Source organism: Vespa crabro, chromosome 9 (genome assembly GCF_910589235.1).
Source record: "Vespa crabro chromosome 9, iyVesCrab1.2, whole genome shotgun sequence".
Taxonomy (NCBI): domain Eukaryota; kingdom Metazoa; phylum Arthropoda; class Insecta; order Hymenoptera; family Vespidae; genus Vespa; species Vespa crabro.
The window spans coordinates 5483865-5499681 of record NC_060963.1 but is presented as its reverse complement, the minus strand read 5'-3'; the positions used below and the strand labels follow the sequence as shown (position 1 = coordinate 5499681).

The following is a 15817-nucleotide window of genomic DNA, read 5'->3' as shown; positions in this document are numbered from 1 at the left end:
GGAAACTGGAAGGAAGGAGCGGGCGAGCGCGCTCGTGTGCTCCCGATTTACGAATCCAGCCACTTGTAGCGCCGCCGCCGCCGCCACCACCGCCACCGCCACCGTCCGCACCTAGTCAACCCTATTGCCGGCAAACAGGTGAGAAAGAGAGAGAAAGAGAAATAGAGAGAACAAGAGAGAACGAGAGAGAACGAGAGAGAAAGAGAGAGAGAAAGAGAGAGAGAGAGAACTAGAAAGAGGTGCGCCTTTACTCTTTGGAGATTCGACCCTTTTTTCTACTAGCCATTTCTTCCATTTTCTCTTCTTTTCTTCCGAATTTTCTCCTTTCAAGAATCTTTTCGAGCTGCCAATTTTCTCCTTTCCTTTATTATCTTCCTCCCAACCCACGTTTCCTCAACCATAAGAGTCTACCTCCCCTGCAGGCTACGCTAACTCAACCGGAGGTACACTTGCGTGCGCACCCGTCCATCGATCTATTTTAGCTCACCTACGCTCCTGCCAGCCCTGCTTTCCCTCTCTCTTCATACCTGCCGCTCATGCTGTTCTACCCCTGCCACTTCTATGCATAAAGCCCCATTTTCCGAACAAAATCCTAATCGAGCAACCTTTTCTAGAATAATGTCATATTTATTGGTTTTTCTTTCTTTTTTTCTTTTTTGTTCGTTTGTTTATTGTATTTTTTGTAAAATAAGATTCTTTCAGTTTTGTATTTCGTTTTTAATTACTTTTGCTTCGAATAATTGAGATTAAAAATGAACTATTTTGATTTGTTTTAAAAGTATTGTTTGGAACATTTGTCTATTGTAGTTATTTAATCGCAGATATAAAACTTTTTATGTATTTTCTTTTATAAATATCTAATTCTTTCTAATTAATGTCTCTGGTAAGAACGAAATCTTTATCGCGTATAATTAAGGAGATATACATTTTCAAAAATAACTCTAATTATGGCGGAATACAAACAATTTACTTTTTTTGCAATTGGAAACTATTGAATTTTCTTTGATAAATGTTAGAATGTCTATGACATATGCATGAAAAATGAAAATGGAATAATGAAAGTATTCGAAAAAGTGATTGTCTTTGTATAGAATACTCTAAATGGAAAGTACGATGTTCTATTTAATTTCAACGATTATGACTTACGAGTTAAGAAAGCGACGATTATCATGCTTCAAGGAATAAGCACAATACATAAAGTTACTAACGCTTTTATTTTCAATTAAAGTACTCGACTTTCCCTAGTAATCGCGAGAATCGGTTTGTAACTCGGTATGCAGACCGTGTAAATCATCTCCTCAAATATATTTAATTTCGCGTTTTTGTAACTCTTGTCTTTAGTGTAATATCTGTAACCTCGGAATAACGTTTTAAATGTTCACTATTTAAAGGAAGCATTATTTAAATAAAAAATATAAATTCGATATATATTTTAATCGTAGAGATGTTCGACAAACGATACTTAATTATACTTATAATTAATTTTATTATAATAAGCATTGAAATCGATGCTTGGAGCATATGGAAAATGCAAAAATTACCAGAACGACGACGTTTGTGGCAAACGAATGAAAATCGATCCCAAGAATCTAACGATCCCGAAACGCACATGCTTCAAATGTCAACTCTTCAAAATATTAGATTGGCACAAAATAAAAGAGAAAAACGACGTAAGTTCGCGTTTATCGTGCGACCATTTGATCATTGACGAACGAAAAAATAAAAGAAAGTAATGATAAAACATTTTGATAACTTATCTTCAGTTTTTCCACTCTTCACCGTCGTAAGATTTGAAAATAATGCCTGTGGTGGATTGAATGGTGAAAATGGTACTTGCATATCATCAACGGAATGTTCGCAACGAGGTGGTATATCCAGTGGAGTTTGCGCGAATGGTTATGGCGTCTGTTGTATCGGTAAGAAATATATATTATAATAAAATGACATTTTTAAATTATTTATTTTTCAAAAATTGATATTATCTTTACCGTTTAGTCATGGTCTCGTGTGGACAAATGATCAACGACAATAATACTTATTTCGTTAATCCTAATTATCCATCGACGTTCGATGGTACGGATTCCTGTCAGCTTACGCTTTTGAAGTTACATCCAGATGTATGCCAATTTAGGTGAAAAAGAAGTACTCTTTGATCATTTTCAGATTTATATATGTATCTGGTATACGTACAGTGGGTAAAAAAAGTATTCGCGCTCTATCTAAAATTAAATACCTTTTCTTAGACTGAACAAAGAAATACGATTCTTTTTTTAAATTATTGACATATGATATATCAGTTTCTTTATATTTGAATTTCGTGTTCGGCCTTTAAAAATTTATTTAATTTTAAATAACTTAAGCGAGAATACATTTTTATTTATATATAATTCAATAAGATTTTTAACTGTTTGTAGATTGGATTTTGTACAGTTTACGATAAGAGGACCCGAGACGATCAACAATCTATGCACTTATGATCAATTTATTGTTTCTGGAGGTAATCCAGTACCAACTATTTGTGGAACTAATAATGACAACCACAGTAAGTTAGATTTTTATTTTAATACGAGTATCGAATAAATTGAAATTCTTCGTTGACTGAGAACACATTTTCTTCGTTTTTTCACAGTGTACATCGACGCTGGTATAGGGCAAACTAATCCCATTGCATTGACATTCGTCACGAGCGGAAGTTCCTTTCCACGATCCTGGAAAGTCCGAATCTCACAGATTCGCTGTAATACAATTTATAGAGCAGAAGAAGGATGTTTGCAATATTTTACTGGTGTATCAGGACAAATAAAATCATTCAATTTTGATTCCTCGGCCGGTTTGCAATTGTCCAATCAGGATTACAGTATATGCATCAGAATGGAAAAAAACTTTTGTGGTATTCAATATATGGCATGTTCGGACGAAGGTACGACAAAAAGAAAAAAAATCTTCAATAAGGTAACCTAAAAGTTACGAAGAGATTTAAAAAAGTAATAAATTTTTTATTTTCCTCATTTTTGCCATCAAACGTTGTAATATGAATTTATTAACGAAATATAATATTTCGTAAATGTTTGATAAATTTTTGCTCTTTAAAAGCCACAGAGGAAATAATCATTTGAATGATACATTTGTTTATATATGAAATGATTATTTTTGAAAGATTAAAAATCAAGTGATTATATTTTATACGTTATAAAATAAAAACTTTATGTTATAAAGTTCATATGACGAAAATGAACAATAAAGAATAGAACCTCTTGACCTTTTAAATCTCTTCGTTTTTAGTTCGTTCCTTAAACAAAATTACGTACATATTGCATAACTTTATTTAAATTATACATTCCATGAAAAATTATTTTATACAAATTTGAATATCAATCCTGTTTCTTTACATGGAATATCTTATTTTTTAATTCAAAATTCGAGTTAACGCGAAAATTCTATATATGTAAAATATATTAAATTTTATTGGGCTTATTTAATACTTAACTAAATATTCTGTTTAGTTCTTTAAAAATTTGTTTTGCTTAACTTTAAATTAAAGTTTGTATGTCATCAAAGATTTCAGTAAGACATAATAGACAGTGTTTGTCATAAATAATCTTAATAGGAAATTATGTAATATTGGCACGAAACCATTTTTCATAGAAAGCATAATTTAAGAGTTATTAAAATATTAGTTTTGCCTCCCCTTATATACACACACACACACACATATATATATACATATATATATGTATAAAATATAAATATTACAGCTACGATGATATCTAATAGTGGCACAGGGCAAATGTCTCGTAATAACGCATTCACTTTAACGGGTAATACTCAAGGAACACAGATAGCCTCCATGACAGGAGCCATGTGTCAAACAGATTGGCTGATGATTCCTTGCGCAATTAACGCAGGCAAATCTCCTTCGATGTCCACTACCTGTATAGATCGATTGTGTGGCGGTACCTTTAATGCCGATAATCAAAACCTAAACTCATCTTCGGTCATTAGTAAGTATTCATCGTTTGCATGACATTTTCTTTTTACGAAAAAAAATTTTTTTTTCTATTTTGTGCATGTACAATAACCAAATAAAAATATTTATGCGTTTTATTTCAGGTACTGTCAAGCCTTTCAGATTAATCTTTCATACGGATGCGATCGAAGCACCTAACGATGTTGGAAATAGAGGTTTTTGTTTAAATTATATTCAACAACCGTGCACAACAAAGTTGAGGTGAGACATTGCATAAACATTCGAATGGCAGATGAAGAAATCGTTATTCAAATCTTACGAGCCCATATTTTATTTAAAGATCTTTCCAACTGTTTTACATGTTTTCTTATTTAATATTAGGACGATGTTAATCCGATTAAAAAATAGGATCTCGCGAGTATTGTATCTTCTTCTGCAAGTATACATAATAAACACTTGTTCGAATTACGCTTGTACATTTTCAAACATTAATTTTTATTTGATTACGCGTACACTTTTGATTTTTGATTTTTCGATAACACCTATCACCTAAAGAAAAAATCAATCAGCCAATCATGCGATTCAATCATAAATACATGTGTAACATACGACAGTAGTGCACTCTTTAGATATATTTTCACACAATAACACGTTGATATATATATCATAAATACATATATATATATATACATAAAATACCATAGATTAAACATTAATATTTCATAAACAATGTTAACAAGAAATAGAGAATTAGTTTTAGCTTAATATCAGATAATACAATTCGTGTCGTTCTCTCCTTATTAATGTACTTAATGTATTTAGAAATAAATCAATTTTCCTAGCAGTCAATTAAAGCGTCATTTTATATTGTTTATGTATTAATGATCTTGCAGTAATCTCGCCTCGTCTTCTGTTCCATCAAAATTTAATAATTATTATGAAAATTAATTAATCTAGATAATTTCAAAGTTTTTCTTTTCGTCAAAGTTAAAATTCGTCAATAAAAAAATGCATAAATACCCTCGTGTATGTATATTGTATATATTTATAGTATATATATTAGGTAGGTTTATTTTTTAATACTAAAAGATCGAAAATTTCAATAACATAAAAAAAAAGAATCGCAAATATTAAGAAAGTAAATTAAAACTATTAGAAGTATGTGCGAGCAAGTGCGATCATGATATTAATTTCATTATAATATTCTTTATAAATCGTAACATTTCCTATAAAATAAAGACAATCATCGGAAATAAATAAATCGAAAATAAATAAATCGGAAATAAATAAATCAGAAATAAATAATGTTAGAACGTGAAGATCAATAGGTTGGATACTTCGTAATTTTCTTGATTGAAGAATCTCTTTTTAACAAAAGAGATTTAAAATAACTGTTATGGAAATTACAAGATTTAGGCATGTATCATTTTAATTGACTGTGAGGAGTAATTTAAATTGCTAATTAACATATCTTTCATATCACAATCGTGAATTGAATAAAAATAAGAAAGTGAGATGAAAATTAATACGATCGACAGTCTTTACTGAATGGGTTATTATTAAAATAGAAATGTACTTATATTTCTTATAACATCATATCAGTGTCAATTGTTTTCAAATTTTAAATGACAAATCATGATGGTACGATTTGTTGAATATCAAAAGTTTGACACATCTGATCGTAATATAAAATATTTTTAAATTTTTGTTTAGCCGATCGTAAGAGCTTTAGTAAAAATTTGAGTAAAAATCGTTCAAGTACAAACATTCAAACTTATTAATTATTATTTAAACTTCTAACCAAGAGAAAGACCTTTAATAAGCACCATACGTAAGGCAATTGCCGGAAAGGAAGAGAAAAAGAGAAAGAGAAAGAATAAGAGAGAGAGAGAAAAAGAGAGAGAGAGAGAAAGAGAGAGAGAGAGAGAGAGAGAGAGAGAGAGAAAGAGAGAGTTGCCGATGCTAAACCATTTATCGTTACAGGCCGTTATATTTGGATTAAATATTTAAACGACGCTTCTATGCTTTGCTGTTCAATCTTCTCTTTCATTGTAAAAACGATTCGACATAGAGATAAATTTTTCAGTTCTATTATTTTAGTGCCATAAAAATTAATAGGCGATTTACGGTAAAACCTTCATTATTTGAACTATCAAAGCAGATATATTCCACGTAGTGTTCCTTTTGTTCTATCACGATCAAAATTCGATTTATTGGTAAGAAGAAATTACATATTTATAAGGTTAAACGTAATAAATAATTTAGGTATTTTAGACGATTATAAAAATCCAAACAGAAATAGATAATTTCTTATATTTTAGTATAAATTATTTTTTTTTTTTTCTTTGTCTTTTCATGACAATTTTTTCATCTGAACATCTGGATATCTGTATTAGTTCGTATATTAGAAGTTCTATTATATAATATATAAATACTTGTCTAATCTTAAAATTCTTTAGGTTCGTATCAGATAGATCAGTATTCTTGTTTGTAGTTTGTAAATTTTACGAAGATTCGTCATTCCATTATCTCGCAAAATTGTATATTTTGCAAAATTAATAATTTTCTCTTATCGAAATATGGAATTATGGAACGGTCGTGTACGTATTACTGTGATTGGCAGTGTGAAATTCTTTTTTTATTTTTTTTATCAAATTAATCATGATTTACGTGAAAACGTAAACTTACAGTATTAAAAACTAGATATTAAATTTTGTTTCCTTCTTTATTCTACGTCGAATATACCTATGTAATATATTATGTACTCACCCTAATTCATGTTCTTCGATGTTCTATTTGCTTATGATGCGATTTTTGATTTAAAGTATTATCAAAGTATTGCGTAAATACTTTATATTAGTTTGTAAATAGAGCAGTGATGTTATTATAAGATCATCCAAAAATATCGATGAATGTTTTTTAAATGTTTCGGTATAGATAATTCTATATATATATATATATATATATATATATATATATATATATATATATATATATATATATATATATATATACCGCGAAATGTTCTTTGTTTCAACAAGAACATTAATCTTATGGCCTGTCTAATTTAATAATAAACGTTGAAATTTGGTCTACCATTAGCAACTCTCCTCTTCTTGGTCAGATTCAAGTCTTGATAACGTAACGAATACGTACACACATAAGAGATACGATCACCACATACTTGATCGATCTTCTCACAATTTCCAATCCTTACCAACTTTTTGGTACATATTGAATATATGTATATCATTTGAATAATATATAAAATTAAGACATTTCTCTTGCTTTCATAAAGTACGTAAGCATGTCAATGGGCAATGGAAATACGATCGTCGAATTCTTTTCAGCTGAGATGGTGTTAAGGGTCTGCGATAAAAAATTAATTAGTAAGTATTTACTCTTACAAAAATAGTAACGAAATGATGTAATTGTCTTACCTGAAGATAACGTAGTTGCAATGCTGCAGGAGAATCTCCGATTACCTCCGATGCCTCTCTTAACGCCCTACTTGCCTTTTGCTCACCTTCGGCAGCGATTACCTAAAAACAGAATATCCATTTAGATCATTTTCATCTAAATATACCAATTGTAATAGATATAATTATTACCTTTGCACGAGCTTCACGAGCTGCCTCTGCTTCTGCTGCCATAGCTCGTTGCAATTGAACAGGTAGCCGTACGTCTTTACTACAAATTTTATTTATTTATGTAGAATTGTAATATTAAAAAGATGACAGAATGAATTTAATGATTTTCATTCGATTCTTACATTTCGACTCGTTCGACTTTTATGCCCCATGTATCGGTAGCTTCATCCAAGGAAATCTGTAATACATATTAATAAATTTCCTTTTACAAATAGTCTTACATATTTATGTATTTACATATGTATATACAGTAATATATATTAAAGGTACTACTTTTCATAAGCAAATAATTTTTTTAAACAAATGATAATCTGATGATATAATCGAGTGAATATGAGAAATACGATAAAACTATCCAGCTAAATTGCTTTTTACGATTAAAAGCGGTTGTTTTTTCAACGATTCTTTATATAACAATTTATATAACTCTTTATATAAATTGTTGACGATAAATATCAGCAGTAATTATGTCATCCGGCTCTAGCAATTCAAATTAAATTTTCTCAGTACACTCCCACCAAAGCACAACAGCATCTTTTTCAATGTCAGGTTTAAGTGTGAATATAACTGGTTGATTCAAAGAAAATCATTGATTGGAGTCTTTCAAGTTGCTGTATAGAATTTATTTATCATTATTATTGACAATTCTGCTAAGAAATCTTCATTACCTAGTGAATAATAATTTGCATATTGTTCGTAGCTAATATTTGTTTGTATTTGACAATTAATGCTAAACCCAAATTTTTTGTCTAAATACTTTTCCGATTTCATGAAAGTATCTTTGCCAACTCAATCAAAGAGCCTCAAGTATAATCAACTATTTCTTACTCGACTAATCTTGGATGCGATTCAACCAATAATTTTAAAGAATTATTATCGAATATTAAATCGTACCTGCATGTTACCAGAAATAGTTTCACGCTCGCTAAGTATCTCATGTAGTGGCCTTGTGCCCATAGTATTTCGAAGCGTCGTTTGAGCAAGAAGTCTCGTACTATGATGTGCATTTTCAACGTTGGCAATAGAAATAGTGGCATTATTAACACGATAATAAACGACTGCATCCACGGACACGGTAACGCTATCCTTTGTTAATACCTGTAAAATAATCGATTGGTCTTTCTTTCATTATCTGTTATACCCATTTAAATCCATTCGAGAAATATAGATTCGAATGAATTACCTCTTGCGGTGGAACATCATATGTTCTCGTTCGAAGATCGACTCGAGCATAATTGTCCACGCATGGTAGAATGAAGAAAATTCCTTTAAAAAATGTGATTTTTATCGTTAAGAGATGACATTTTGTTAATTATAATATATCTTATATCTAATCTTTTTTTTGAATTTTAATATCTGGTACATATTTCTATTTTTTGCGTATACATACATGTCTGTATATATATATATATATATATATATATATATATATATATATATATATATATATATATATATATGTTATAAGAGAAACTTACCAGGACCTTTAGCACCGCCAGATAGAAGACGGCCTAATCGAAATATAACCGCCCTTTCGTATTCTTGTACTACCTGTTAACGTAACAAAAAAATATTTTAGCTCTTATTCGTAATATTCGTAAAACAAAACTATTAAAATTTGTCTTCGTGTTTCCATATTCAGTTTTCAACAATCGATTATTTTATTTATTAAAAGATTGTTCATCGGAAACAATTTTTTTTCTTTATTGTCCTTTTTAAATTATATATAATCAACGTTTTACTGCTATCTAAATCTATCAAAAAAATGATGAACTAAGTATTAACGGAATTCTGTGCATCTTTTATAGAATCTCGACGGTGCTTTGAGGTCAATTGTCAGTTCTAATAATAATACAACGAGGGTGATAACAGTTTATAGAGTGATCGTTAAAAGAAAAAAGAAAAAAAAGAAGAAAATAAAGAAAAAAGTAAAAAAAGAAAAAGCAAAACCGAATAGATCTTCTTAAAATTGTTACCTTAAAGCAAACGAAGAGAGAGAATGGCATAGTCATGATCACCAAAATCCAAGATAATACCACTAAAATATTACCGCAGGTTTTTGAATCGCTTTGTATGGAATCTTCCGCTAAAACAATAAAAACGAAAATTTTATCGATATGTCTGATATAGGATCGTTTAATAATTGTCGAAAAATTAAATATAAGTTGTTTCGAATGTGCATGTTCGTTAATTATGATACGTTCGTTGATTACTAATCCTTAGAACGAGACTGAGCTATTAATTAGGGCATCTATATGTACGTAGAACAAATTAAATTGTTACAATCAGATAATATTTTCCAACAAAAAAAAAAGAATTGATTATTTCGTTAACCTACAAAAGAAAAGTTCTGATAAGAAATGATGTGTAATTGGCTTGATTCTACGAGTCATATAAGAGCTGCTCTTCTTTCGTTGGTATAGTATGAATAGGTTCTTTCGTAAGTCCCTTTTCTAAAAGTGCATACTCTTGTACTTTCTCGAAAGTGTTTTCCAGCCTAGCTATTAACTAACGAGTGTTTATATAGCCCAACCTATAATAACATCCTCTTAAGTGTACGGAGACCTTTTTAGTCTCTTGCCCTTATAATATATTGTACATAATCTTTGAATAACAACAATATCAATACAAATAATCTTTCTTTCTTTTTGAAGTTATTATTATTATATTTTTTTTTGTTTTTCTTTTTTAATTATTCATAGAAATACGACACACATAAAGAAATTTGCCACTTTCTTCGTAGTGCAAGATCGATAACGGGCAGTAAATGAGACTACATATTCACCATGTATTTTCGCGTCCATCGATATGCGTATCATATATCAGAGGTACATATGTGGATATATATACATAAAAAGAAATTGCATTAAAGTTAAAAACTACGCAAACTGTTTCGTGAGTAAATCCCTTGCGTGTAATTATAAAGAAAGACTCGTATAATTTTTCATAATTCCTCTAGATTATTTTCTTGTTCCTCCGTAATTCCTTTCTTAATATTTTCCAAGTAAAGATAAGAAAAAAATAAAGAAAATTTGGTCAGAATTGGCGTGAAACGTAATTCACCACTCTCATAAATACGCAACCTCGTTCTTGTTTGATAATTCATTTAAACACAGGATCGATTTTGTTAACGATAACACCGGCAAAAGAAAGAATAAGAATTATGGATCGATATATTCGTACGCGCGTCCTTTTACGAGTAAGCTACGTACACCGAACTGAATAAATTTACATCTTTTATTTATGATAAAAAACGAGTTTACAAAGTCAATGGCACCTTTTTTTAGAATATATTGGATATATTAATTCAACAAGAATAGTTTTCAAAGTAAAATAATAATAACAAATTATAACTAAAAATCTTATTAAAAACCACACCTAAGTAAATATAACTATTTAGTCTTAATCGAAATTCATTGTAGTACGCTTTACAAAGATCTTTTACGTATTAAAATATTCTCAATTACTTTATTCTTAATGTACGTTTTTAAACTTACCGTCTGTCATAATGAAATAGTTACTAGCGATGTGCCCAGTGACCTGCTTACCTGAGTCAGTGAATTGCTCCCTTGTTCCCTCGCTCTCTCTCGGCCCTCTCTCTCTCCCTCCCTCCCTCCCTCTTCCTCTCTCTCCCATTCTCTCTCTCTCTCTCTCTCTTTCTCTTTCTCTCTCTCTCTCTCTCAATCTCTCTCTCTCTCTCTCTCTGTCCATGTATTAAACTTCCACATCTGTAGTAGGCTACGTGGCAGCAAAGTATTCAAGATTTGAAATGTCACACTCTTTCCTAGAGATATTTCCTCCCTAGTCTGATCGTGTTCAGCCGCCTACTCATACGGAAAGTCCTCTCTATCTTTCTCTCCTCCATAGTGACATGCGCGAAATGCGCGAAATGCGCGAAATGCGCGTACTAGCATCCTATCCTTTCTCCTATCTCTCTGACCTACTCTTTTCTCTCATTCTATGAATGTCCACTCTACTTTTCCAGCCCCATTCTCCCACACATACTTTTTTTTCCCCAATGAAAGCGTCACACGTCAACGTTTTATTTTCTGTTCCTTTTTATTTTTCCTATCGGACAGATTTTCAATAAAACAAATTTCTTTTTTTGAGCTGCAATCACTCGTTGTAATTTTTTATTTTTCGATTTCTACATTAATACAATGCCTTCATCGATTGCTTTCCACATATAGTCTTGAACCATATTTCTAACGCAAAGATGAGGATCGTGGATATGTATATATATACAAGGTGAATGCTAAAGAACCAAGTTTACCTATAGCTGGCTGACTAATGTCCACTTATACTACTGCTTACTATTAAAGGTTCTACGTTTCATTGCTTTTACCGCCTAAAATATCGTTTATTATTATACGATAATCTATTCAACAAAAATATCATTTTGATGTTTACATTTTCGTCGGAGTTGCGTCAAGTCTTCGTAAAAAAATTGAAATTGTCAAAGTTGTTTAACTTGGACAATAATTTGAATTGGCAATACCGCTAAGTAAAAGTCTGATGCTTTATTACTGTCGTCTAAAGAATAGAAAGCACGTAACTAATCGACTTTATCAACAAATAAATTATACTTTAATATTTAAATAAAGATTTTAGATGAACAATCTGACAATTTTTTTATTGGTGTCTCAACAACATTGTAATTTTTTTATTCCGATTAGAATAAAAAAAAAAAATCAGCTCAATTCGAAACTTGCAAATTACAAAATTCAAATGAATAAAAAGAAAAAAAAATAGTCTGCTACGGGAACACAATTTTTTTCATAATCCTAGATTTATACGTCATAGCTTCGTCTTATATGAGTTAATGAGTTATATGAGTTAAATAGTTCAGGCCTTATCTCAAAACCTTCGAGGACAAAGTTTCTAACTCTCATGTCAACCCAATTCAATCCTTTATGATATATTTTCGATAGCTCCTAAAATATATCGTTAAAGCCTCCGTGACTTTTTCCGAATAGTTATACAACTACGTAGCTTTGCTTAAAGTTTTCTACGATAAAATAAAAATTACGACCTTCCTTACACTTAAGTAATAATTCATTCATACCAAATTCGCATTATGATTTATTTATTAATTGTAAAGCTCGTATCAGTTTAATAATGCTGCTTAGTTAAAAGATAAAATTATGATATAGTATAGAAATTGATTCTAAAACGTAAAAAAGATTAGGTCATATGAAGAAGACAAGCTATATCTAAGATATTGATGAAAAGGTCACGTCACCAGTTCACAGAAATATGTAGATATAAAAAAAAAATATTGAAGAAGTGATCAGAATTTCTAGTATATAATAAAGATTGATATAGACTTATCAGATCAAATGACTTTCTATGCAATAATTCTCAGAAAAAATGTCAAATGATATAAGAAACTCTCTGTTGAACTTATTCTTGAATTAACAGTGACAAATGGGTAATATACTAATATGCTACAAAGAAAACAATTAATATTCAAGCCTTTAAAGAAAACATTATGGTGGAACAGCTAAATATTCAATATGATTTGGCAAGATCTCGAAAAAGTATTTTCAAAGTTTTTACAAGGAACCGATGCAACTGGTAAAAAATTACGTATAAAATATGTTCGATGATATACTAAACTTAAACAGAACGTGAAGTAGAACAGAAAAAATCTAAAATAGTTTATACTTTTTGCAACCAATGCACTGATTTTCCCCAAAATATATCTGAAATATTTAAATTTAAAATATAAATAAGTTAAATATAATGATGAAGTATTAAATTAAACGTAAAAATACTTTCTTATAAGTCAATTAAACTTAAATTAAATAACTTTTTACAAAATTATTGATTTTAATGTTTACCAAGTTAAAATATCAATTTAATTAAAACCAAACATAACTATATTTTCATCATAATCAACTTAAGAAAAATTTCAATTTATATGCTCATAGTATTATTAATGCGCGAAATGCGTTATATATATTTTTAACTCAATATATTCGTCATATATATGTATGTACGAATGAAGCATCCTCCCAAGAAACATTAATATCATACATATATGAATGACGTGGCATGCAATATGTTAATCGTATAATTCTTATATTTATATCACTTAATACTGCTTTAACAAAATCCTATAGAATATTGTTTATCTCACGATTTTTTTTATTAATTTTCACGATAAATTTTCAATTTGTTTATTTATTGAAAAATGACTAACTTACTTTTAAATCATACTCATTTATTTTTTCAATGAAAAGAATATTTTACCTCCGATAATACGATTTCGTATGTCATCCGGACGCGTGTTGATCTGAATTGTGGATCCATTAGCATTACTCATAGTCGCCATAGGAAGAGATTCTATGGGATTAACGCGAGATTCAAACCTCGCCACCTAAAATAGTTAAATTTAAATTAATAGAGATATTTCCTCGAAAGAAAGGGAATTTTTATTACATATAAAAAAACGTCACAATTTTTATAGAATTTTTATTAGCATGTAGAAACTTTTTACGATGTTGATTGTGTAATATATTAACGTTGGTGATGTCTAAAAGTGAAAAAAAAAAGAAAAGAAAAAAACGGACACAAAAGTAAAACGGATGATTTTATATGTTATTATTAGCACGTAATTTTTTTAACTACATGAGATAAAAGAAAAAATTTTATTTTTCTGATTGCGGAATTCGCAAAAAAAAACGTCTCCTTTTCGAACTAATACACTCGAGTAAATAATTCTTATTATCCCGAAGAGCCGTAAAATATTTTATGAGACTTCTTTTGTTCTATTTCGTGTAATTTAGTAATCGTATGTTAAAAAAATGAAATTGCTAATTAAATATTAAATTTATATCTGTAACATTCTACGATGTTACGGCACGATAACAATCCGTCAACTTAATAATGAATATAATTTATTTCGATGGAACCTATATAGATTAATCAGAATGATTAATCAAAAAACTCCATTAAAATTTTGTATTTATTTAGAACACTCGTATATCCAGTTTTTCTCGAAAAAAAAAGAAAAAAACAAGTACAGCTCATCCTTCCAAAGTATAATTTTATTCTATTCCTTATTCCGTCCAGAAAATATAAATCGAGGGTCAAAACATACACACACATATATATATATATATATATATACATATATACATATATACACATATATAGTATCCTGATAATATCTAATCGTGATAATATCACACGGAAAACACGTTGACACGATAATGCTCTTTCCATCAGGATTAATATCTTCCATCGAGTAATTTCACTAAAACGAACATTGTTATTGTAGTTGAAAATATATATATATCACAATGTTTTAACATTATGATGATCACAGTTCTCTTTTGATAAATTCCTAAATTTTTTAAGGATAAGCTTACATCATTTTATACGATTTTGTAAGACAAAACATCGAAAAAATATAATTGGAAAAAAAATATATAAGAAATGTAAGAGATCACTGATAATATTATAGTAAAGGAAATGGAAAACAAAAGAAATTCCACATAAATAATATTGACTTTTTATCACCTTGTGTCGTTTCTTCTTACACAAATGAAAAAATAGGCACGGCAAACCACGTTAACGTCGTCGTGGCTTCAGACGTCCTTATATCAGACAACCGCCACCCTAACTAATAGACATTGGTTAACGCTACGCGCTCGGCCACGCGCAGTTCGTCCGCACGTACCGGTACTCTTCCACTTTCAAACGGTGCTGACCTCTTGTCATTTAAGCATTAAAACATTGCTTTAGTAATAAAGTACGCTTTGTTCATTATAAGAGGTCACTATCTAAGCGATCATTAGTTTCATCAGCAAACGGATAAATTCTTTTTTAAAAGATAATTTAAGACGAATGTATTCATTCTTTATATAGAATGTTTTAAAATAATACATAAACTATTAGATAAAGAAACAAATAAGAGAGATCGATTTCATAACAATTAATTATATAGAATTATTTATTAAACACAAGTATTGATATACATATATATATATATGTGTATATATGTATATATATATATATATATATATATATATATGCTTTTCTAAATATTATTTGAAGGTCGACATTAGTTTGAAGTTTTTAAATGAAGTATATTTTAAATATCGTTTATCTGCTATAACTGACTGCTATAGATATGTGAACAGCTCCTAAATGTTACATGTGAGAATAAAAACACGTGTTCCATCGAGCTTGA

General features: G+C 29.6%; 2 protein-coding genes across 7 annotated transcripts; one reads left to right on the top strand and one right to left on the bottom strand.

The window, feature by feature from the left end:
• Nucleotides 1-8: 8 nt before the first annotated feature.
• Nucleotides 9-4656, top strand: LOC124427008. 3 transcript variants are annotated; one of them, XM_046969404.1, is made up of 8 exons: nt 9-138; nt 1498-1670; nt 1764-1916; nt 1996-2131; nt 2415-2542; nt 2630-2920; nt 3756-4001; nt 4111-4656. In XM_046969404.1, the coding sequence occupies exons 2-8, from the start codon at nt 1529-1531 to the stop codon at nt 4230-4232; spliced, it is 1218 nt and encodes a 405-aa protein (XP_046825360.1). In that variant the 5' UTR covers nt 9-138; nt 1498-1528; the 3' UTR covers nt 4233-4656. The 3 variants fall into 3 exon arrangements, with proteins under 3 accessions (XP_046825360.1, XP_046825361.1, XP_046825359.1); XM_046969405.1 differs by having other exon boundaries at nt 119-239; XM_046969403.1 differs by lacking the exon at nt 9-138 and having other exon boundaries at nt 192-1670.
• LOC124427009 (band 7 protein AGAP004871) lies at nt 4275-15493 on the bottom strand. Of its 4 annotated transcripts, XM_046969409.1 has the most exons (10): nt 15145-15493; nt 13873-13999; nt 9594-9703; nt 9096-9168; nt 8801-8883; nt 8512-8715; nt 7740-7795; nt 7579-7657; nt 7408-7509; nt 4275-7336 (listed from the first exon to the last, which is right to left on the bottom strand). In XM_046969409.1, exons 2-10 carry the CDS (start codon nt 13952-13954, stop codon nt 7238-7240), a joined length of 888 nt encoding a protein of 295 aa, XP_046825365.1. In that variant the 5' UTR covers nt 13955-13999; nt 15145-15493; the 3' UTR covers nt 4275-7237. The 4 variants fall into 4 exon arrangements, with proteins under 4 accessions (XP_046825365.1, XP_046825364.1, XP_046825363.1 ...); XM_046969408.1 differs by lacking the exons at nt 13873-13999; nt 15145-15493 and adding an exon at nt 11166-12262; XM_046969407.1 differs by lacking the exons at nt 13873-13999; nt 15145-15493 and adding an exon at nt 11115-11162.
• Between the last annotated feature and the right edge of the window lie 324 nt (nt 15494-15817).